Source organism: Watersipora subatra, chromosome 2, assembly GCF_963576615.1.
Source record: "Watersipora subatra chromosome 2, tzWatSuba1.1, whole genome shotgun sequence".
NCBI lineage: Eukaryota > Metazoa > Bryozoa > Gymnolaemata > Cheilostomatida > Watersiporidae > Watersipora > Watersipora subatra.
The window spans coordinates 76793553-76818786 of NC_088709.1; the positions used below are offsets into that span (position 1 = coordinate 76793553).

At 34.5% G+C, this 25234-nt stretch overlaps 1 protein-coding gene across 1 annotated transcript in view; it reads right to left on the reverse strand.

Moving 5' to 3' along the window:
* The window catches only part of LOC137388587 (dynein heavy chain domain-containing protein 1-like), a 30827-nt gene extending 8953 nt beyond the window's left edge, over window positions 1-21874 (reverse strand). Inside the window, exons 1-21 of the mRNA XM_068075068.1 lie at window positions 21717-21874; window positions 21451-21564; window positions 19031-19109; window positions 18835-18933; window positions 15971-16105; window positions 14812-14960; window positions 14149-14232; window positions 13732-13821; window positions 13249-13329; window positions 12828-12991; window positions 11856-12009; window positions 11393-11537; window positions 8573-8721; window positions 7961-8135; window positions 6186-6260; window positions 5772-5915; window positions 5246-5530; window positions 4810-4911; window positions 4209-4406; window positions 3687-3857; window positions 3174-3420 (exon numbers count right to left, since the gene is read on the reverse strand). Of these exons, the coding sequence (XP_067931169.1) occupies window positions 3174-3420; window positions 3687-3857; window positions 4209-4406; window positions 4810-4911; window positions 5246-5530; window positions 5772-5915; window positions 6186-6260; window positions 7961-8135; window positions 8573-8721; window positions 11393-11537; window positions 11856-12009; window positions 12828-12991; window positions 13249-13329; window positions 13732-13821; window positions 14149-14232; window positions 14812-14960; window positions 15971-16105; window positions 18835-18933; window positions 19031-19109; window positions 21451-21564; window positions 21717-21874 (2998 nt within the window). The remainder of the gene's footprint in view (window positions 1-3173; window positions 3421-3686; window positions 3858-4208; window positions 4407-4809; window positions 4912-5245; window positions 5531-5771; window positions 5916-6185; window positions 6261-7960; window positions 8136-8572; window positions 8722-11392; window positions 11538-11855; window positions 12010-12827; window positions 12992-13248; window positions 13330-13731; window positions 13822-14148; window positions 14233-14811; window positions 14961-15970; window positions 16106-18834; window positions 18934-19030; window positions 19110-21450; window positions 21565-21716) is intronic.
* Window positions 21875-25234: the final 3360 nt, after the last annotated feature.

The following is a 25234-nucleotide window of genomic DNA, read 5'->3' on the forward strand; positions in this document are numbered from 1 at the left end:
TACTTTAGTACTCTGTAGTCAACTATTATTCACTAGTGTATGATATAAACATGAATATTTTAATCTACTTTAGTACTCTGTAGTCCACTATTATTCACTAGTGTATAATATAATCATGAATATTTTAATCCACTTTAGTACTCTGTAGTCCACTATTATTCACTAGTGTATAATATAAACATGAATATTTTAATCTACTTTAGTACTCTGTAGTCCACTATTATTCACTAGTGTATAATATAAACATGAATATTTTAATCTACTTTAGTACTCTGTAGTCAACTATTATTCACTAGTGTATGATATAAACATGAATATTTTAATCTACTTTAGTACTCTGTAGTCCACTATTATTCACTAGTGTATAATATAATCATGAATATTTTAATCCACTTTAGTACTCTGTAGTCCACTATTATTCACTAGTGTATGATATAATCATGAATATTTTAATCTACTTTAGTACTCTGTAGTCAACTATTATTCACTAGTGTATAATATAAACATGAATATTTTAATCTACTTTAGTACTCTGTAGTCAACTATTATTCACTAATGTATGATATAATCATGAATATTTTAATCTACTTTAGTACTCTGTAGTCAACTATTATTCACTAGTGTATAATATAAACATGAATATTTTAATCTACTCTAGTACTCTGTAATCCACTATTATTCACTAATGTATGATATAATCATGAATATTTTAATCTACTCTAGTACTCTGTAGTCCACTATTATTCACCAGTGTATAATATAAACATGAATATTTTAATCTACTTTAGTACTCTGTAGTCAACTATTATTCACTAATGTATGATATAATCATGAATATTTTAATCTACTCTAGTACTCTGTAGTCAACTATTATTCACTAGTGTATGATATAAACATGAATATTTTAATCCACTTTAGTACTCTGTAGTCAACTATTATTCACTAGTGTATAATATAAACATGAATATTTTAATCTACTTTAGTACTCTGTAGTCAACTATTATTCACTAGTGTATAATATAAACATGAATATTTTAATCTACTTTAGTACTCTGTAGTCAACTATTATTCACTAGTGTATGATATAAACATGAATATTTTAATCTACTTTAGTACTCAGTAGTCAACTATTATTCACTAGTGTATTATATAAACATGAATATTTTAATCTACTTTAGTACTCTGTAGTCCACTATTATTCACTAGTGTATAATATAAACATGAATATTTTAATCTACTTTAGTACTCTGTAGTCCACTATTATTCACTAGTGTATAATATAAACATGAATATTTTAATCTACTTTAGTACTCTGTAGTCAACTATTATTCACTAGTGTATGATATAAACATGAATATTTTAATCTACTTTAGTACTCTGTAGTCCACTATTATTCACTAGTGTATAATATAATCATGAATATTTTAATCCACTTTAGTACTCTGTAGTCCACTATTATTCACTAGTGTATAATATAAACATGAATATTTTAATCTACTTTAGTACTCTGTAGTCCACTATTATTCACTAGTGTATAATATAAACATGAATATTTTAATCTACTTTAGTACTCTGTAGTCAACTATTATTCACTAGTGTATGATATAAACATGAATATTTTAATCTACTTTAGTACTCTGTAGTCCACTATTATTCACTAGTGTATAATATAATCATGAATATTTTAATCCACTTTAGTACTCTGTAGTCCACTATTATTCACTAGTGTATGATATAATCATGAATATTTTAATCTACTTTAGTACTCTGTAGTCAACTATTATTCACTAGTGTATAATATAAACATGAATATTTTAATCTACTTTAGTACTCTGTAGTCAACTATTATTCACTAATGTATGATATAATCATGAATATTTTAATCTACTTTAGTACTCTGTAGTCAACTATTATTCACTAGTGTATAATATAAACATGAATATTTTAATCTACTCTAGTACTCTGTAATCCACTATTATTCACTAATGTATGATATAATCATGAATATTTTAATCTACTCTAGTACTCTGTAGTCCACTATTATTCACCAGTGTATAATATAAACATGAATATTTTAATCTACTTTAGTACTCTGTAGTCAACTATTATTCACTAATGTATGATATAATCATGAATATTTTAATCTACTCTAGTACTCTGTAGTCAACTATTATTCACTAGTGTATGATATAAACATGAATATTTTAATCCACTTTAGTACTCTGTAGTCAACTATTATTCACTAGTGTATAATATAAACATGAATATTTTAATCTACTTTAGTACTCTGTAGTCAACTATTATTCACTAGTGTATAATATAAACATGAATATTTTAATCTACTTTAGTACTCTGTAGTCAACTATTATTCACTAGTGTATAATATAAACATGAATATTTTAATCTACTTTAGTACTCTGTAGTCAACTATTATTCACTAGTGTATGATATAAACATGAATATTTTAATCTACTTTAGTACTCTGTAGTCAACTATTATTCACTAGTGTATAATATAAACATGAATATTTTAATCTACTTTAGTACTCTGTAGTCAACTATTATTCACTAGTGTATAATATAAACATGAATATTTTAATCTATTCTAGTACTCTGTAGTCCACTATTATTCACTAGTGTATAATATAAACATGAATATTTTAATCTACTCTAGTACTCTGTAGTCCACTATTATTCACTAGTGTATAATATAAACATGAATATTTTAATCTACTTTAGTACTCTGTAGTCCACTATTATTCACTAGTGTACGATATAAACATGAATATTTTAATCTACTTTAGTACTCTGTAGTCAACTATTATTCACTAGTGTATGATATAAACATGAATATTTTAATCTACTTTAGTACTCTGTAGTTAACTATCTCTTACCAGTGTATAATCTAAAGACTAAACTCTGAATAAGACACACATGTGACACATGTACAGTCCCATCAACTTTAATTGGCATGTGGTTACCTGCTGTATAGATTGTGTCAGGGATATGTTACCTGCTATATAGATTATGTCAGGGATATGCTATCCTGCTGTATAGATTATGTCAGGGATATGTTATCTGCTATATAGACTATGTCAGGGATATGTTACCTGCTATATAGACTATGTCAGAAATATGTTACCTGCTATATAGACTATGTCAAAGATATGTTACCTGCTATATAGACGCTGTCAGGTATATGTTTGGCCAATTTAAAGTAGATATCATTAGAAGTCCACAACTTTTCTATCTTGTTAAGTTTTTGCTCAAGTCTGTACTCGGCTCTAGCTCGGGAGAAAATGGCATCTATTAGCCCCTGATGAGAGGCGAGATTGTAGGCGAGCAACTCCTCAACAGTAAACTCCCAGTCATCCTCATATGTCTCACCCATTCCAACAAATATGGCATGCCAGTGTGCTGACTACAATAAACAGAGGCTTCCAATGAGCTTTATAAATCTAGTAGAGGCATAAGTAGCCAACATGTATGAGAACTTAGAAAAATGACGGCTTGTTCATCATAGAACAGTTGGTAAAAACTTTATATTAGGATTTTGTTTTTAAGATGGCAGATCTACACTCCGGTCTTGTGTTCTTAAAGAACAGAACTGGCAGAGTACCAGACATTTGCTAACACGCAGGAAAGTCAATTTGGTGCATCTTCATAATACGGACGTAGTATGAGTACCTTGAGAGCATCACTAGCCATCCTGTGAAGAAGAGGAAGGTCCTTTTTGAAGTCGTCCAAAGTCTTGAACCAGTGAGCAAGGACACTGTCCCCTGCAGGAAGGTAGCTCTGCATTTGTGTTGCTATAGAGAGCCACTCCGTGATCTTATCCAGTGCCTTTTGCGTGCTCATCTGCCCATAGAAAAAGATCTATCACTTGACACTCAACTACAGTCAGTAATAGAGTTTAGTAAAGATTGTAAGCCATGGTAACAAGTGGGCGTGTGGAAACCTCTTTTACCAAAGAGATAGAGAGAGAGTGAGAGAGAGCAACACTTTGCAAATATGTTTATAAATCATCAACTGGAATATGATAAAAAAGGTCTAGAGGCTTAAAAGGAGAACAAGCATTATTAAGCATTCTTAGCTTGCTAGCTCCCTTCACTCGCTTTTCAACTGTTCCAATATTTAAAAAAAAATTTCAACTTCCATCTTCAAAAGTCTGGCAGCAATGAAATTATGTAAAACTATTTATAGCCAAACCTTCTTGAATAGCTGAGCCTTCCAGTCTTTAATGGCGTGACTAGAGACCTCAACATATTTCCAGAGCTCCTGTCTGACTTGCATAGCATCAGCAATCTCCTGCAAAAAGCCAAGCTGATAGCCCTCACCAGCTATGGCCTCCCTCCACTTGGATGCCTGCTCCAACTTCTTTCTCACCCTGTAGAACCTGTCCCTCAACTGTAAGAGATCTTGACTGGTTATGCAGGTGTGTGGAACTGTCAAGCAGGCTATTACCAGCTGTTATGGCAAATAATTTTTTCTAGCTGTTGAAAGGGTGTGACAATTTCAAGTCCTTAATCTGAACACCTTATATTTAGGCTTGAAATAATATCCTCTGCAACAAACTTTATCTGTTCTCTTCTTCTTTTTTCACAACTCATCACATTATTCTGCTATTCACCTCTCCAATCCTAAGGCTTTTTTTAGATTGTATTTTGTTTAGTTACAGAATATAAGTCGACTAATCTCGCATAGAAAATCAATTAACCGCATGTCGTAGATATTTAACCAACCAAATGGCATGACTTACATTGTTAACAAATAAAACGACATGTCTCAGATTGTTAACCAATAAACTCACGTGTCTCATGTCGATTAACATTTTGGTAGGATTCTCATTTGGATTCAGAAATTTTCCAGAAGTTGCGGTTTCTCCAAGTTTTTCAGCTTCAGCCATGAGAGCCTGCATAAATCCATACAAAACCATTGAGCTGTGATATATTCTCACTAAGTAAAATACAAAACAACTTACCGTTGTCTGATTGCGGTAAAATACAGTTGAGGTTGAATAGGTTTGATACCTGTGACTGTGGTAAGAAGTTAAGTCAACACTGCAGCACCTTGGCTAATTTAGACAAGTATAGACCTCATGGTACCAGATTAGACATGTACAGACCTCATGGTATTAGATTAAAAAAGTACAGACCTCATGGTATTAGATTAAAAAAGTACAGACCTCATGGTATTAGATTAAAAAAAGTACAGACCTCATGGTATCAGATTAAAAAAGTACAGACCTCATGGTCCTCTTCCAAGCTCTTCATAGTGATCGGAGTCTGCGTATTGATAAACTCAGAAGCATCCTGAATGCGCGTGAGGAACAACTCCCACTGCTGCATCACCTGCCCTTCTAGCCTCTCTTCATCAGCAGTAAGCTGTCGGTAACTCATTCGCACAACCTCAAACAGCGACTTGATGTACTCGACTTTCTGCTGATAGGCGCCTGTGTCTTTTTTGTACTCATACACTTGCTTTGCATAGACAGCGAAGGCTGCTACATCTGTTTCTTTCATCTTCATGTTCTGCGCAAAAATAAAACTTACACACGTTTATGCAAAGTTTGTGGTGAAACCTATACTCTTACATATATATCCTCTCAGTAACGTATTGTCATGATATTCTATTGTCAAGTTTTCGATGTTCAAAGTCCTATAACAAAAGACCAAATTTCTTCTCTCATGTATTGAATCAAACATTATATGAGAATAACGTTCATCCAATTAATTATTATCAGATTGACAAAGATTCAGAAGCATGCAATACCTGGACGATGTTTGTCATGTCAGCAATGAACTCTCTAGCAAGCTTGAATGACTCATCAGCCACAAACTCAATGATGTCTCGGTAGATATCATTGAGCTTTGGTATAAGAGAGTTGTGAATGTGAGAACAGTCAATGAGCAGCACCTGCAAAAACAGTAGAATGTCTCAGGCTTCTCACACTAGTAGTTCAGTATGACAGGACACAAGCAGTGACCTAGTGGGCTTCTCACACTAGTAGTACAGTGCAACAGGTTAACAGTAAATTGACATGACACAGGCAGTGATATAGGGGGCTTCTCACACTAGTAGTACAGTACAACAGGTTAACAGTAAATTGACAGGACACAGGCAGTGACCTAGTGGCATACCAATAATAACCTAGACGCATACATTACGTTTTATTAAATATCTCACTTGGTTTGTTGAAAGAAACGACTTCTCAAAGTTCTTGATCCTTTCAATCCAAGTTCTGATAACTCCAAGTTGTTGCTAAAACAATTAATGATGAGCATGTTTGCATGAGGCGTAGTAGAAACTAAGAAAATGGTGATGAAATAATAGCAAATATTTGTATTTTGCAATAGAAAAATATATTTATAAATGCAGGAGTTGAACAGTTTATGAAAAGGTCAATGAACAAAAGAGTCTGTGAATACTTAACACTAGATTTCAACAACTAAGCCTGCTATAAGCGATTGGAAAACGTTATACAGCCAAAGTATAAACTAGGAAAAAGGATAAAGTGCTAGAGCACACAACTCCACACAAGCTAAGTTTCCCGCCTTAAAATCTCCAACAACGGTTCTGGAGCATGACAAGCTTGCTAGTCATCATGGTTAGGCAATAACAAGCTGTTAGTCTTCGTCATAGTTGTGGGCAGCTGATAGTTGTGGGCAGCTGATAGTTGTGGGCAGCTGATAGTTGTGGGCAGCTGATATATGTGATAAGCTGAGAGTTGAATAATACTTAATAACAAGTTACAAGCCCTAGTATGAAAAATTGCTGAATGAGTCATAGCAAGGAGTAGTGGCTACGCAGCACTCTAGTGTATAAGCAGAAATATACCTCTACAGCAGACGCTTGCTCCCTTGGATTGTAGTCCTAAACACAACATATACGTACATCCACAATCAAGCTTGCAATACAAGATCCATTCAAGAGTTCAATGAAATATACAGTAGCTGCTCCTATAATGTATACCTCCTATAATGTTAAGTCCATATAACGTAAAATGTGAAACAACACCTCATGTAGGTGCATGTTCTGAAATTTTATTTGAATAACGAGAGTCCCATAGTTAGCCTTAAAAATATAGCTTACTCTTTTGCCATACTTGGGAGAAAAACTCTGCATTAGGTTATCTCTATTATATATACAAATTTCATGACAGTCTAGTTTACTGTAAGAGATCGTCAGGTGTGTCGACAAAGCACAGAGAATAAGTAGCTGGGCGATTGTTCAGAAATACTTAAAGGCAATCGATTAGTGTAGGTGTTACAGCATCAGTCTACCACTTCGAACGTCTCGAATCGAAGTATCGTCAAAAGCTACATTTTATTCTAAATTTGATCTTTGGAGATGGATAGACAACGGACAGATAGACATCGATGTTATTATAGTAAAGGTAGATTTTTCTATTTTAATTTTGCACACATAGAAAGCATTTATTGTTTTTTTTTTGCTGAATAGACCTTGCTGTCTAGAAAAAATAAACAATTTGCTGTAAATTGACGTTGAAGGAGCGCGTTCCCTCAACTTATTGTAACATTACCGTATTCATGGAAAATGAACTGAGTAAAAATGGAAAGAAAAAGGAGAACAGTTGTTGATGCAAACCAACAATAATTTATTGGCCGCACCGTGGTTACACTTGGTTACCGTGGTTACACTTGGTTACCATGGTTACACTTGGTTACCATGGTTACAGCGCAGCCAATAAATTAAAGAATTAGGTCTAGTTTTTCCCGTTTTGTAGAGCCAAAGGGGTGAGTTTGGAAAGATTTTAGAACAAATCAGACAACTTACATGTATATTACTGTTGTTATTACATAAAATCCCTATAATAAAAATGTTTCTGGAATGGCTTATTTACGTTGTAAGAGCATCTACTGTAGATACGAAAGTACAACGCTACCAAGAACATAAGAGCTGACAGGGTGTTCCAGAAGATATGTGATGTTGCATCATACCTCAATATGAAAAGCTTGCTCTCCTTTCCAAGCAAGTCTTGCTGAGACTGTGCACCTTTGGCAATATTGTCTTATCTCATTGAGCCAAGAGCTCTCCTCAATAAAGGACTCAATCTCGTTAAATGCGCTGTGCAGCACTGCGACTCCTTGATCAACGACAGCCTGATGATCGAAACTAGAACAGATTGCTTTATAAAGAAACATGACGTTATGTAATGCAATAGATTAGTTAAACTTTACAAGCAAAAATCATATCAGCAAAGATCAGGGATTTAGAAATTAATGACTTAATATTGCTGTTTTTTAGATCGTTGATAAAAAATCTCTTTAAATCATTCCAGATAGATCAAACCATTTCTAATAGATCAAATCATTCCTACTTGACCAAGCCATCTCTAATGGTCTGATTGTTCTCACTTGGTCGAATTATTTACATGATGTAACATAACTTTCATTAGGTCAAGATATTTCCACACTGTCAAATTTTAACTGCTAGGTCGAATAAACTATTGCTACAAAATTCCGAATTAGAACAAATTTTGTGGAACCAAAAAAACCATAGAAATAATAAATTATGCATGAAAATGAAATGGTTGTTTGTGAAATACTAACTCTTGTTTTAGAAGTTGTGACACATTGGCACTGGTGAGAGGAGCATATCGGCCTGTATACCCTGTACCCACCAACTGTAGCTCATTCTCCATCGGCACAGTGAGCTCTGGTGTGAGAATCAGCAAGTCATTTTCCGATTTGCCAGGGTACTCTAAAATATTTTCATTCTTCTAATAGGTTGCAACAACACTTACTAGTCTGGTGTTTATATAACCTACTAGTCTGATGTTCATACTACTTACTTGTCTGATGTTCATAATACTTACTAGTCTGATGTTCACACTACTTACTAGTCTGATGTTCACACTACTTACTTGTCTGATGTTCATACTACTTACTAGTCTGATGTTCAAACTACTTACTAGTCTGATGTTTATACTACTTACTAGTCTGATGTTCACACTACTTACTAGTCTGATGTTCACACTACTTACTAGTCTGATGTTCACACTACTTACTAGTCTGATGTTCATACTACTTACTAGTCTGATGTTCACACTACTTACTAGTCTGATGTTCATACTACTTACTAGTCTGATGTTTATATTACTTACTAGTCTGATGTTCATACTACTTACTAGTCTGATGTTCATACTACTTACTAGTCTGATGTTCATACTACTTACTAGTCTGATGTTCATATTACTTACTAGTCTGATGTTCATACTACTTACTAGTCTGATGTTCATACTACTTACTAGTCTGATGTTTATATTACTTACTAGTCTGATGTTCATACTACTTACTAGTCTGATGTTCATACTACTTACTAGTCTGATGTTCATACTACTTACTAGTCTGATGTTCATATTACTTACTAGTCTGATGTTCATACTACTTACTAGTCTGATGTTCATACTACTTACTAGTCTGATGTTCATACTACTTACTAGTCTGATGTTCATACTACTTACTAGTCTGATGTTCATATTACTTACTAGTCTGATGTTCATACTACTTACTAGTCTGATGTTCATACTACTTACTAGTCTGATGTTTATATTACTTACTAGTCTGATGTTCATACTACTTACTAGTCTGATGTTCATACTACTTACTAGTCTGATGTTCATACTACTTACTAGTCTGATGTTCATACTACTTACTAGTCTGATGTTCATACTACTTACTAGTCTGATGTTCATACTACTTACTAGTCTGATGTTCATACTACTTACTAGTCTGATGTTCATACTACTTACTAGTCTGATGTTCATACTACTTACTAGTCTGATGTTTATACTACTTACTAGTCTGATGTTCATACTACTTACTAGTCTGATGTTCATACTACTTACTAGTCTGATGTTCATACTACTTACTAGTCTGATGTTCATATTACTTACTAGTCTGATGTTCATACTACTTACTAGTCTGATGTTCATACTACTTACTAGTCTGATGTTTATATTACTTACTAGTCTGATGTTCATACTACTTACTAGTCTGATGTTCATACTACTTACTAGTCTGATGTTCATACTACTTACTAGTCTGATGTTCATATTACTTACTAGTCTGATGTTCATACTACTTACTAGTCTGATGTTCATACTACTTACTAGTCTGATGTTCATACTACTTACTAGTCTGATGTTCATACTACTTACTAGTCTGATGTTCATACTACTTACTAGTCTGATGTTCATACTACTTATTAGTCTGATGTTCATACTACTTATTAGTCTGATGTTCATACTACTTACTAGTCTGATGTTTATATTACTTACTAGTCTGATGTTCATATTACTTACTAGTCTGATGTTCATACTACTTACTAGTCTGATGTTCATACTACTTACTAGTCTGATGTTCATACTACTTACTAGTCTGATGTTCATACTACTTACTAGTCTGATGTTCATACTACTTACTAGTCTGATGTTCATATTACTTACTAGTCTGATGTTCATACTACTTACTAGTCTGATGTTTATACTACTTACTAGTCTGATGTTTATACTACTTACTAGTCTGATGTTCATACTACTTACTAGTCTGATGTTCATATTACTTACTAGTCTGATGTTTATATTACTTACTAGTCTGATGTTTATACTACTTACTAGTCTGATGTTCATACTACTTACTAGTCTGATGTTCATACTACTTACTAGTCTGATGTCCATATTACTTACTAGTCTGATGTTCATACTACTTACTAGTCTGATGTTCACACTACTTACTAGTCTGATGTTCATACTACTTACTAGTCTGATGTTCATACTACTTACTAGTCTGATGTTCATACTACTTACTAGTCTGATGTTCATATTACTTACTAGTCTGATGTTTATATTACTTACTAGTCTGATGTTTATACTACTTACTAGTCTGATGTTCATACTACTTACTAGTCTGATGTTCATACTACTTACTAGTCTGATGTTCATACTACTTACTAGTCTGATGTTCATACTACTTACTAGTCTGATATACATACTACTTACTAGTCTGATGTTCATACTACTTACTAGTCTGATGTTCATACTACTTACTAGTCTGATGTTCATACTACTTACTAGTTTGATGTTTATACTACTTACTAGTCTGATGTTCATACTACTTACTAGTCTGATGTTCATACTACTTACTAGTCTGATGTTCATACTACTTACTAGTCTGATGTTCATACTACTTATTAGTCTGATGTTCATACTACTTATTAGTCTGATGTTCATACTACTTACTAGTCTGATGTTTATATTACTTACTAGTCTGATGTTCATATTACTTACTAGTCTGATGTTCATACTACTTACTAGTCTGATGTTCATACTACTTACTAGTCTGATGCTTTTCAGGAGTATCAAGTGAAACATCTTCATTCCTTGCTGTGTGTGATTTGAGCTCTGCAACAGTGAGTCTCACATGTTTTTGTGCAGCAGCAGGTTTTTGAGCTGAGCCACCTACTCCACTTGGCAGCGATGTCTTACATTTACCGGTGGCTCCTATCACTGTGTATCTATAAATAAATAGTAACCAACACCCACTTAGTTAACTGGTTTTGTTTCTCATGATCTACTGCCACATCAATCAGGATGAAGACAATTTTATCCCTTTATAAAGACAGCTGATCATTTTATTGAACTTCAGCACGTGAGACTCCAAATACATATTTGAATAGAAGTGTAACGGCCAATAATGACAGCTCAAATCACCAAAGTACAAAGCTGAATGAAAGGCGTGCTTCATATTAATTATTAAATTACATGAGTAATCTGATGAAACTAATCATCATAAGAAGCCCAGCCAAACTAACAAAACTATGGCCACATCTTACCTGGTCTCAGCTTTCATAGACTCCATTCTGTTATTGACAAGATACTCGGCGTCGATACCAAAGGAGACATCACAAAGAAGCTGTGGCAAACCTTCGATAGATGCTATTATGACTTCTGTGAAATCTTCTCGAGAAGGAGAAATGCAAAGCTTCCCTACAGTAACATATGGAGTAGTGAAAAGTGAATAGTGAAAAGAGTAGAAGAATTGTGGTGAAAACGTTGAAAAAGAGTAGACCACACAGAACGGTAGACCACACACACAGAATGGGTATGATCTCTTTAGGACACAGATTCCTCATAATGTGATGTGAAATTTGAGCAAATATTTCACATTAAACCTGAAGTAATTTCCAAGACACAGTTAATGAAAAGCACAAGTAAAGAAGCTGATATATACATTAATAATAAGCCATATATATGTCAAGTTAGTTTAAGTTTCACCTAGTTTAAGAGTAAGTTACACTGCATATCACCAGCTCTATTTCCAAACCTAGACATTGACAAACCTACACTTAAATTTTCTTATCTCTACAGAAAAGTAACAAGAACAAGTTATCTACTTCAGTTTTATATAATGCATTTGTCATAAGGCTATGTGTATCTCCAGGATTTGTAAAAAAATTATTTCGATTTTGCTGTAGAAAGAGTTACACTGTATCCTTGTATTTGATGCAACATATGACAGTTTTAACATAAGATCTCAGAATGAATTGATCTTAAACATTACTGATCTATCAATAAAATAGCAATAATTCATTAATGAACTATAGAAATACCAATACATCAAAACACAGTGTACCTATCAGTTAGCACGAAAAGCCTGACAGATCAGTTAGTGCTGCTCCTACGCTAATAACAGCATATATGTTACGTCAGCTAAACACACTCTCAGACTACCTTAAACCTTCTGCTACTTACTCGATGTCCTCTGACCAGCCTCTCTAAGTAATATTTAACGACTTATCACTGACCTTCATCATCAAACTGCAGAGCACACTTTAAAAGAGACTCTCTGCTGCTCTCTGGAGCATTCTGTAGGACAGCATAGACAAAGCTATGAGCTGAAGTCTTGATAATATCTATTAGCTGGGCGAGGATCAGCTGATCGATAAGCTTCACAAAGTTACCCAAGCGACTACAAATAAACAGCTTATGACTGATGGCTGTGATTATGTTTGTTGTGGCCAGTGAGCTGTCAGTCAGCCACAAGATCTTTCAGTAACTGACAGCAAACAAAATATGGGTTTAACTTTAGCAAATCATAGCCCAGGTATACGGGCAACTACATGTATATATATAAGGTAACAACCATACCATGGAAGCACACACCTATAATGCAACATTTAGGTGTAAATTACACTCTGAGGTCAACCAGAAGAAACAAATTCTTACTTAGTTTCAGCCCGACACTGTTTGAGGTTGTCCTCTCTTAGCTTTTGCTTTTTGTTGCTGATGTGGAGAGACTCCTTGGTACTACAACACAGAATTTATTGACAACATATTTTATTGCTGTGCTATCTAGCCAAAACATAGGATCTAGCAAATCAGAAAATCCTTTTATTTATAGGTACCGCCCACAATCGCAGGAACTTGACAGCTATGGACATGTGGCTCGTCAGACAACGCACTGAGATGCAGTTACTCTGTAAGCTAACCCAAATAGTAAAACCACCCTATTGGAGGCCTCATAGAGCATTACTAGCCAACTAAGAATCAGAAGACTTGAGAAGTTACACAACTACTAGCTCGGATGTTATTACCTTGCATAATGTTTCCTAAAAAGTAATAGTTGTGATGGTTAGACAATATGTAGCCTCAGAAAAACATTGACCAATGCAAAGTTGAGGCTTCATCTAGTGAGCCTCAGGTACTTACAATATAGCTTTGTTACTGACTTGCTTCTCCCAGAATCCAAGTTTTTCAAACTGCTCCTTTCTGGCGTGTTCGACGAGGTTCCTGCAGTGCCTGTCATAAGTGAGAAGCATTGAGAGTAGCTAGCATAGTATCTGGCACAATCAGCATTTCAGTTTAGTTTTAGGTAGATGATGAGCATATCAATGAAATCTGTAAAAACCTCAGACAAATTCTCAATATAAAATTACATAATCGAGGCAAATGTACAATAAAAAAGTTAATTAAAAGTAAGAAAAGTACGATAAAAAGGTAATAAACACGCAATAACGTACAATTCACTATAAAAGATGAACACATAAAGGAATAGATATGCGGAAGGAACAAACAGGAAACACCAATAGATGTGTCACACCACTAGATCTGCAAAAAGATACATACATGTAAAATCGCTCCAGCAGTTTTTCCGATTGTTTATTCTGGTAATTGACGAGGTTCCTCCAAGCTCCGATTGTGTAGGAGACACTGTAAAAGTGATAATAGCATAAAACCCGACATACTGCCTGTTCGTTGACAAGACAAAATTAAGGCAGTTCCTCTTAAGGCATGTAAACCAAGCTGCTAATAATCCATAAAACTACCAAACTTATAAACTAGAAAGTTGAAAAACCTCAAGTTAAAACTAAGAACAAGTCATTGATTTTAAAATTTCTATCAATAGCACGCATGCACTGGCAGAATCATGAATTGTAATTGTATAAAGTTATTGTACCTTTCCCTTTTCCCTTTAAGTTTGTACATTCACAAGTAGCTTGTTTAGTAAGAGATATTGGTAATCGAATCTTGAGCAAACATTACATACAAGTGTGGCTACAGACTCGTTAGATGCAGAGACGTATACAACCTTAATGTGCTTGCAACTTGACATAATCAAGATTCAACTCAAACATTCTCAAAAAGCTAGCTAAAGGTTAAAGGCTAAAGGTGCCCTTTCAAATTGAAAAGGGAAAGATTATAGAAAAACAAGACAATACTGTACAAGAAAAGGAGAAAGCAGATCAAGATTAATAATGGTGTAAAAAGGGAAGAAACAGACAGACATACTTGGTATCGAGGGGTAGAAAGCTAACAGTTGCCAGTTCATGAAGCAATTTGCAGATGGAAAGACAAGCAGAGTTATAGTTGGGAACAGCTCTGAGGATTCGTAGTTGAATCTCTTTATGCCTTTTTTCATATTCAGCTCTCCTCCTCACCTCCATCCAGCTGCAATATTATAGCTAAATATGTAGATGACTGCGTCAGCTGCTCCACAGAGCTGCCATCACAGTCCTAGCACAAGTAAGCAAGCAAGCTGACTCTATGCTGTCAGAAAGTTGCAGTTCATTAACAACATGACAGTACCATTACGAGCCAGCAGCTACAGACCTGTCAAAAAGCTGTTACAGACCTGCCATGAAGATGCTACAGACCTATTATACACTTTCTGTTAAAAATATGTTACAGATCTGCCACAAATATGTTACAGACCTGCTAAACACCTTCTGTGAAAGAGTCATTACAGACCTGTCATAAAGATACTACAGAACTGCTACAGAGCTTCTACATGTTCGCTATAAATCTGTTAAGAAGTTGCTACAGACATGCTATAATGTACCTCCAGACTTATAAAGCTCCGAACTATCAGCTACATATCTGTAAACAAACTACCTAATACAGCCCTGCTACAACAGACCTGCCATAGAGCTTCTCCATATCCGCCACAAACCTGTCAAAGGTTCGTTATAAGCATGTAATAATACTACCGCAGACCTGCTAAACAGTTCTTACATACTCGTAATAAGCACGATCATGAAATTGTAACTATTCTGGTGCTTGAGATTATAATAGTTAGACTGTCACTACTTCCTTATTAGAGTTTAAAAACTTATATAGGTTTTAACGAGTTGGCTAAAACCCACCCTTTAAAATATCTTCGAATCAGGTAGTTTTTGAAGAAAGGTATTGTAGAAATGGCTTTGTGTATGACCGCCTGCCTGAACCACTCTCCAAGGCTTAGCACTTCGCATGGCTGATGTTTGGATACACAAAGCACACCAAAAGTAGAAAAGACATAGTGCTCTGGGTTAACCTGAAATATGCAAAACAAACTTGACTCTCTCATGACAGACAGTACATATTACCTTCTGCTTAGGTACTGCTATGAGGTCAGATTCAGGTAGACTCTCTTATGACAGACAATACATATTACCTTCTGTCTAGGTACTGCTATGAGGTCATATGGAGACCAGTGCATCTGATCCACTATATTGAAGAACATATGCTTTATTTTTCCCAAGTGGTAGAGCTGAGCAAAGTAGGCCACAGCTTCCCTCGCTGTCATGGGTCCTTCCGGCAATGCCTGAATATATAAGAGTACAGTTTGGGGTGGTGCTATATGTTCTTAATATAATATGAAACTAAGAGAATAGCCTGAATATATAAGAGTACAGTTTGGGGTAGTGCCATATGTTCTTAACATAATATGAAACTAAGAGAATAGCCTGAATATATAAGAGTACAGTTTGGGGTAGTGCCATATGTTCTTAACATAATATGAAACTAAGAGAATAGCCTGAATATATAAGAGTACAGTTTGGGGTGGTGCCATATGTTCTTAACATAATATGAAACTAAGAGAATAATTTTACAATTGTTTAAAAACTAATTCGTTTAGTAAACTCACCGTGGCTGCTGCCTGGCTTGATGCTCTCGTCGCTTCATCCATAATAGCCTTAGCTTTGCTTTGTTCATCTATGGTAGAGAGGGAAGGCTGCCGGTTGCGTGGTAACAGACTAGGATCATCTGGAAGATCAGCCTCAAAGGCATTGAGCAGGAATCCAGCCGAGCTGTTCCAGACACTCTCCCCTATTAACCAATGAAAGATGGCATAACAACATAACCACCATGTGTGTGATAAAGAGAGAGTGCATAGAGTATGCAGTAATCACCACTTTGGGTGCCACAGAGAAACATAAAGCATAAACATTTGGTATAATTCTTACTTTGTGCGGCTTCTTTCCCGACGGCAGCGATAGACTTGCGAAGATCTCCAAAAGTGAGAGATTGGTTCGAAGCCACAAACTTGTTCTCTTCACCCTGTTGATTAATATAGTAGAACTAGAAATTGTTGCATACAGAAGGAAATGTATTTGAAGCAGAAGCAGAAGTGGAAGTGTGAGGCTGTTGATTACACCTGTATAGAGTTTTAAATTTAAAAGTAGAAATTTCTGAGTAATAGAAGTAGGGAGCCATACAATAATGATGAGACTGCATGGAATTTTAAAAACGCATTTCATAAATTTTTTAAAGCAAAAAGTTAGTTAATATTTTTAACAGTTTATATATTGCTGACATATAATGCTGACATATATTGCTGACATATAATGCTGACATATATTGCTGACATATATTGCTGACATATATTGCTGACATATAATGCTGACATATAATGCTGACATATATTGCTGACATATAATGTTGACATATATTGCTGACATATAATGCTGACATATATTGCTGACATATATTGCTGACATATATTGCTGACATATAATGCTGACATATAATGCTGACATATATTGCTGACATATAATGCTGACATATAATGTTGCACATGTACTTTTGCTAACTGGTAAAACTTCATTAAAATTTATAGAAAAATGTCTGGTCATAATTTTAGGCGATAACTTTTAACTTTTAATAAGTTATCAAGGCCTCTTGGCGTATAAATATAACATCAATCAATTATTCTCTGACGCCATACACATTACAGGATGCACTGGCAAATGAAAGCAGCAAGAACATCTTTCCACTTACTGGTCTGTCAAGCAGAAAAGGGTTTGTACCATCAGGAAGCAGCATGCTGCGATGGGGAGGTCGAGATTTGTATCTGAGAGACTTGCCAGGTTCTACATGTGAGTAAATTCGCTCAGGTGTAGCACCAGTTGCTGGTGGTGTTGGCGTGTGGTAAACATGTTTAGGCTTAGAGCCACTCTCTTGTATTCTATCTAAATGCTGCAACAGGTTAACAGCAAACACGTTAGTTCTAGTGATAGGGTCAGATTCCAACTACCAAATAAGCGTCACATTCTAAATTCGTGCAAGTGATTGAGATGGCAAAATTAAATGCTTCATATAATACAACATCACTATTATTTGGAGTGAAATGTTGTATGTTATTATTAGGGTTTATCAGGAATGAGATTCATCTCATGATATGCTCATTGAGCCCGCATCATTTAATGAGAAATACAATCAAGCCTCCTAATGCCATTAGTTGTTCCAGCAATGCGCCAACCAAAATATTTGAAAAGACGGAACAGAATTTATGTTGCGCAAACACCTCATGCGCTAACTGGTAAGAAATGCGTTAGTACAATTGCTGCCAACAAATTATAACATGTAACTCTTTGACGTTATAGCTTAAAAGAATCTCGAAGGCTAAGTGTTAGAATTACGAAATATGAAAGGAATGAGCTAGTGCCAAACACGAGCACTTCTTGGTCAATGAGTTTAGACTCGCCCCTTTCCGTTCGAGTTTTTAGTGTATCGGGTAGCAAGTAGTGCTTGGCACGAGTACTTCTTGGCCAACGGATTTTTCGAGTATCAGGTTTGTTGATATGGATTTCACGTCCAATATTTTTAAACATCAAACATATTTAAAAATTGACAATGCAATTATAATTCCATTCACTTATTATTTTTTACTATTTTCCATTGACTGATATTCGTGCTTGTAATATTAACACACGGGTTGTTAAACAGTGCTTAGAGCGCAGGGCGCAATAGACCGAGTTTTTTCCTTTCTACTCGATGGATTCGTGTACTAAAAATCGAACTCGCGAGTCAAAACCCAAACCCGCAAGATCGAAATACTTAAAATTTCTATTACTCAAGATTCGAGAGAAGATAAACTCATAGTTTATAGAGTTTTCTTACTGCTGCCCACTAGACTGAGCACCATAACTGAATTGTACGGTTAACACAATTACCATAAAGCACACTTGCACTTCATGAACAGGAGTGGTATGTTAGATCAAAACGTTATAAAAATCACTTTCTATATACTGTAGTATTAAATTAGCATACCTCTGGGAATATAAGGGATAAAGCTGATAGAACGTCTTGTTCAGTGACAGCGGCATTCTTATTACAGCATTCAATGATTCTTTCCATGTAATGCACACACTAAAATACACAAAAATCATATCAACATGTCTGCAATGACATACATGTACAACATGTACAACATGTGTAGCTGTGAATACAGAAAAGTGTTCTGTACCTCTGGGAAATCTTGCAGATATAACTTAACTGGCTCCAGAGTTTTCAAGACTTTTGCAAAGTAAGACCAGAGTTCAGGCCTGCCAAATACAAAGACAAGTTGTACTCGCTTCATTGCTTTCATCATAGAGTTGCATATAGAGTCAACTATATTATATGGTAATACTGAGTACAGAGTCAACTATATTATATGGTAATACTGAGTACAGAGTCGACTATATTATATGGTAATACTGAGTACAGAGTCGACTATATTATATGGTAATACTGTGTATAGAGTCAACTATATTATATGGTAATACTGTGTACAGAGTCAACTATATTATATGGTAATACTGTGTACAGAGTCAACTATATTATATAGTAATACTGAGTACAGAGTCAACTATATTATATAGTAATACTGAGTACAGAGTCAACTATATTATATGGTAATACTGAGTACAGAGTCAACTATATTATATGGTAATACTGAGTACAGAGTCAACTATATTATATGGTAATACTGTGTACAGAGTCAACTATATTATATGGTAATACTGAGTACAGAGTCAACTATATTATATGGTAATACTGAGTACAGAGTCAACTATATTATATGGTAATACTGAGTACAGAGTCAACTATATTATATGGTAATACTGAGTACAGAGTCGACTATATTATATGGTAATACTGTGTACAGAGTCAACTATATTATATGGTAATACTGTGCACAGAGTCAACTATATTATATGGTAATACTGTGTACAGAGTCAACTATATTATATGGTAATACTGTGTACAGAGTCAACTATATTATATGGTAATACTGAGTACAGAGTCAACTATATTATATGGTAATACTGAGTACAGAGTCAACTATATTATATGGTAATACTGAGTACAGAGTCGACTATATTATATGGTAATACTGTGTACAGAGTCAACTATATTATATGGTAATACTGTGTACAGAGTCAACTATATTATATGGTAATACTGTGCACAGAGTCAACTATATTATATGGTAATACTGAGTACAGAGTCAACTATATTATATGGTAATACTGAGTACAGAGTCGACTATATTATATGGTAATACTGTGTACAGAGTCAACTATATTATATGGTAATACTGAGTCGACTATATTATATGGTAATACTGTGTACAGAGTCAACTATATTATATGGTAATACTGTGTACAGAGTCAACTATATTATATGGTAATACTGTGTACAGAGTCAACTATATTATATGGTAATACTGTGTACAGAGTCAACTATATTATATGGTAATACTGTGTACAGAGTCAACTATATTATATGGTAATACTGAGTACAGAGTCAACTATATTATATGGTAATACTGTGTACAGAGTCAACTATATTATATGGTAATACTGAGTACAGAGTCAACTATATTATATGGTAATACTGTGCACAGAGTCAACTATATTATATGGTAATACTGTGTACAGAGTCAACTATATTATATGGTAATACTGTGTACAGAGTCAACTATATTATATGGTAATACTGTGTACAGAGTCAACTATATTATATGGTAATACTGTGTACAGAGTCAACTATATTATATGGTAATACTGAGTACAGAGTCAACTATATTATATGGTAATACTGTGCACAGAGTCAACTATATTATATGGTAATACTGTGTACAGAGTCAACTATATTATATGGTAATACTGTGCACAGAGTCAACTATATTATATGGTAATACTGTGTATAGAGTCAACTATATTATATGGTAATACTGTGCACAGAGTCAACTATATTATATGGTAATACTGTGTACAGAGTCAACTATATTATATGGTAATACTGTGCACAGAGTCAACTATATTATATGGTAATACTGTGTACAGAGCCAACTATATTATATGGTAATACTGTGTACAGAGCCAACTATATTATATGGTAATACTGTGTACAGAGTCAACTATATTATATGGTAATACTGTGTACAGAGTCAACTATATTATATAGTAATACTGTGTACAGAGTCAACTATATTATATGGTAATACTGTGTACATAGTCAACTATATTATATGGTAATACTGAGTACAGAGTCAACTATATTATATGGTAATACTGAGTACAGAGTCGACTATATTATATGGTAATACTGAGTACAGAGTCAACTATATTATATGGTAATACTGTGTACAGAGTCGACTATATTATATAGTAATACTGTGTACAGAGTCAACTATATTATATGGTAATACTGTGTACAGAGTCGTCTATATTATATGGTAATACTGAGTCGACTATATTATATGGTAATACTGTGTACAGAGTCGACTATATTATATGGTAATACTGAGTCAACTATATTATATGGTAATACTGAGTACAGAGTCGACTATATTATATGGTAATACTCTATACAGAGTCAGTTTATTCTTATGCTTACATATCATATTGCAGAACAGCTATGCAGAGGGACTGAATTTCTTTGTGAAGATGTTCGATACAGCGCGATACCTCCCCTTCATCGCCTTCATCTATAGAGCTGAGGTGGACAAGCCTGTCGAAACAATATTATTCGGCATAAGCAAAGTTCTCTTGCTTGTCACTGGCATCTATGAGCAGGTGACTTCAATAAGTCACCTGCTCATAGATGCCATTGAAGAGGTTTATAGAATAATCACATGTATTAGTTACTAGCTATAAACTGACCTTTGTCTCTCCATTTTGCACCAATCCTCTGCGTTTACCAAAACTATTTGGTTAATGCCTGCACGCTTAGGTCCCTGCAGTGATGTTGCAAGAGAAGCACCGACATCTAGTCGTGGTTTGCAGGTGGCACTACTCAGCTCAGAGAGATTCGCTGCCATTTTTGGTAGCCTTAGTCTATAGATAGAATAGCCTTAGTCTATAGATAGCATAGCCATAGTCTATAGATAGAATAGCCATAGTCTATAGATAAAATAGCCATAGTCTATAGATAGAATAGCCTTAGTCTATAGATAGAACAGCCTTAGTCTATAGATAAAATGCCATAGTAATTAAAAACTGTGGACAGATTAGAGTTTTTATTTACACATGAGACTTTTCAATGCTAATGTTCACAAGTCCTTTACACGGTTTAACATTAGTTAAAAGACTGTTTTTTTAAAACCTCAAAATGGCGAAGTTTAGTGAGTACCACAAATCTTCCAGTGTATCAGCATGATAGCAGAATACTTTGCACCAAGATATTCTGTCACATTAATTTTACTCATGCTTTTGCTTGCCAAGCGTTGAAAGCTTCTCCAACTTGTTTCTCAGACATCAATAGGTAAAACTGCGTGCACAGAATACTACAGAGTAGTTTAAATTTCTGTCGTCAAAAAGCAACTCTGAACAGTTGATCTGCGTGCATCAACAAATTTGAAATGCTGGGCATGGCTGTATTCAGAGAGCAAAGCATAACACTTGGTGAAACCGTACCCAGAAAGTAATATAGAATACTTTATGAAACTTTATCTAACGAGTAATACAGAACACTTGGTGACACTATATCCAAAGAGTAATACAGGATAATTGATAAAACTATATGAATAGAAAACTTCATGGGAGTCAGAGAGATTGTATCCAAAGAATAAGTGAAAGCATACAAAACCTACCAAGTCAGGGCTGTCGATAATACAGGAAGCCTGAGTTCATACTAGTGACTACTTGACCATTTCTGTAGATAATCTGCAAATCATAGACAGATGTACCAAACTCCATAAAGCGTGATTTATTAACCATACAATGCGATACGAGTTAAAACAAGCTATAGCAATACTTTCATGTCGTCGTGACATCTAAAATGATTAATACCGCATTCACCATACACCAAAAATTCACCATACACAACACAAAATGCTAACTACATACGCTTTGATACAAATCCAATTGACTTAAGCAGAGCATTTAAGAGAAGCAATGATAACACCAATCACATTGTGCTCAAGTATTGGTCAGGCCAGGAACTGACCGAACCCTATTCTTGCGAGAGAAATCAAGAAATTCATCAAGGTTAATGTTCTTCCACAAGGAAGTGATTCTACGATCTCTTAATAATTAGTAGGTTTGACCAAGAACTAGTCAGAACTTAATGCATTTCAATCTAGAATATCAACTTTTGTCAAGTTATATGATTATTGTAATTTCTTATAATTATAATAAATATACTGCAATAATTATTGCTCATTGCAAATCATTAAAAACCAAGTCAGAAATATATTATTATGCAAATCTACACAAGATTTGAATTGGGCACAAATGAATTTAAAATCTAACAACTCAACTTCTTTGAAGAGACATTTGAAAAGAGCAGGAGTGCAGCTGTATGCAACTGACTGCCATACCTGAGGCTCACCTAGCATTGCATCCTGCCCTCTAACCTAACTCTAACTGCTCACATAGCATTGCATCATGCCCTCTAACCTAACTCTAACTGCTCACCTAGCATTGCATCATGCCCTCTAACCTAACTCTAACTGCTCACATAGCATTGCATCATGCCCTCTAACCTAACTTTAACTGCTCACCTAGCATTGCATCATGCCCTCTAACCTAACTCTAACTGCTCACCCTGCATTGCATCATGCCCTCTAACCTAACTCTAACTGCTCACCTAGCATTGCATCATGCCCTCTAACCTAACTCTAACTGCTCACCTAGCATTGCATCATGCCCTCTAACCTAACTCTAACTTTTTAAAATTTTTATTTCAGTTCAGGCAATAAGAGATGTAATATTGTAAAGCTAAGTGGATACCCTTGTTACATCCCAATAACCTAAAACAGAGCGTTATTTTAATAGATTTGAAGGACCCTTTTTCCACTATATGGTTCTATAAATAGAAATGAAACGAGTTTCAACACTCAACTATGTTTGATTGTGTTAGGCTATTTTAATGTACATTTCACAGCAATACATACCAGCATTCCACAGCAATACATACCAGCATTTCACAGCAATACATACCAGCCCAAGTTGATATATCATATACCAATATTTTTAAAGTTGATGAAAACCCATAACTAACTTTATAATGAGTTGAATAATTTACTCAGTGAAATAACAAATTGTGTTTCTTTTTTAGATCTTTGACTTAATCACTTACAATATTTCATTTATTTAGAATAAAACCTCGTGACGTACAATATTTATTTAAAAAGACATCATCAATATGTGCGTAGACTGGTGTAAAGTGTGATTTTACTGGTCATACCGCTAAACTAGGCAAAAATTAAAAAATCAATATTTTTACTGTTCAGATTTACTTTCTAATTTAATAAATAAAGTGTGAGTTCAAACTAATAGGTTAGCTTTAGCATAAAATTTAATCAATAGGTTAACACACTGCAATTAGGTCATGGAAAGGTTAGCCTTTGGAGGCTGTCCTGCAAAGCATGCAATATACTAGAACTTGGAGTTATTTATGAAAATTTAGTTAACTATATACGATAAGCGTAGTAAAATTTAAATAGCTTCGGTACTTAAACCCACCTCATGACAAATTAAATAAATTTTTAAAAACCAGACATTTCTGCAATAGCCCAGTACAATTAAATTAGCGCATGATTCAATTCACCAGGCTACTATTCAACAATCAACAATAAAAAACTTGTGCATGAACACACATTGCATTGGCATTATTGTTAACAAAATCGTCTATGATAAAGTAAAAAAACTCGCGCTAAAAGCCCCAAAGCAAACTCTGAGAAATTGGTAAAGCTAATCTTTACAGGGTATTTGACTAAAACTGCATATTTCCGTTATTTTCAAAATCTTCAGTTTTTATGAAATTTTTTTAATTTGGCTCCTGTGGAAATGTAAATTGCTATAGTAAATGTCAACATGTTAACACATCATTGTTTAACTCGTACAACAGTAGATTAAGAATGAGTAAACATTAGGTGTTCTAGTCATGAATACAGTTAAAATCTTTCTAGTTATATTTTAATATTATTTAATAGATTTATGAACTTCGTCACTTATAACTCGTGAAAGGTCTTGGCACACCAACGACGACATTCCGTTTCGGTAGGAAATATTGTCTGGCGCAGTTGCTTAGAGGCCATTTTGTTGTCAGGAGCAATAGTCCCGTAACGGGTAATGCATGTTAAACAACTATACTGCTCCGACATTTTTCATTAACCCTAGTAATCACTTAAGTAGTAACCAACATTCATACGTATTACCTACAGTGCCTAGTTTAA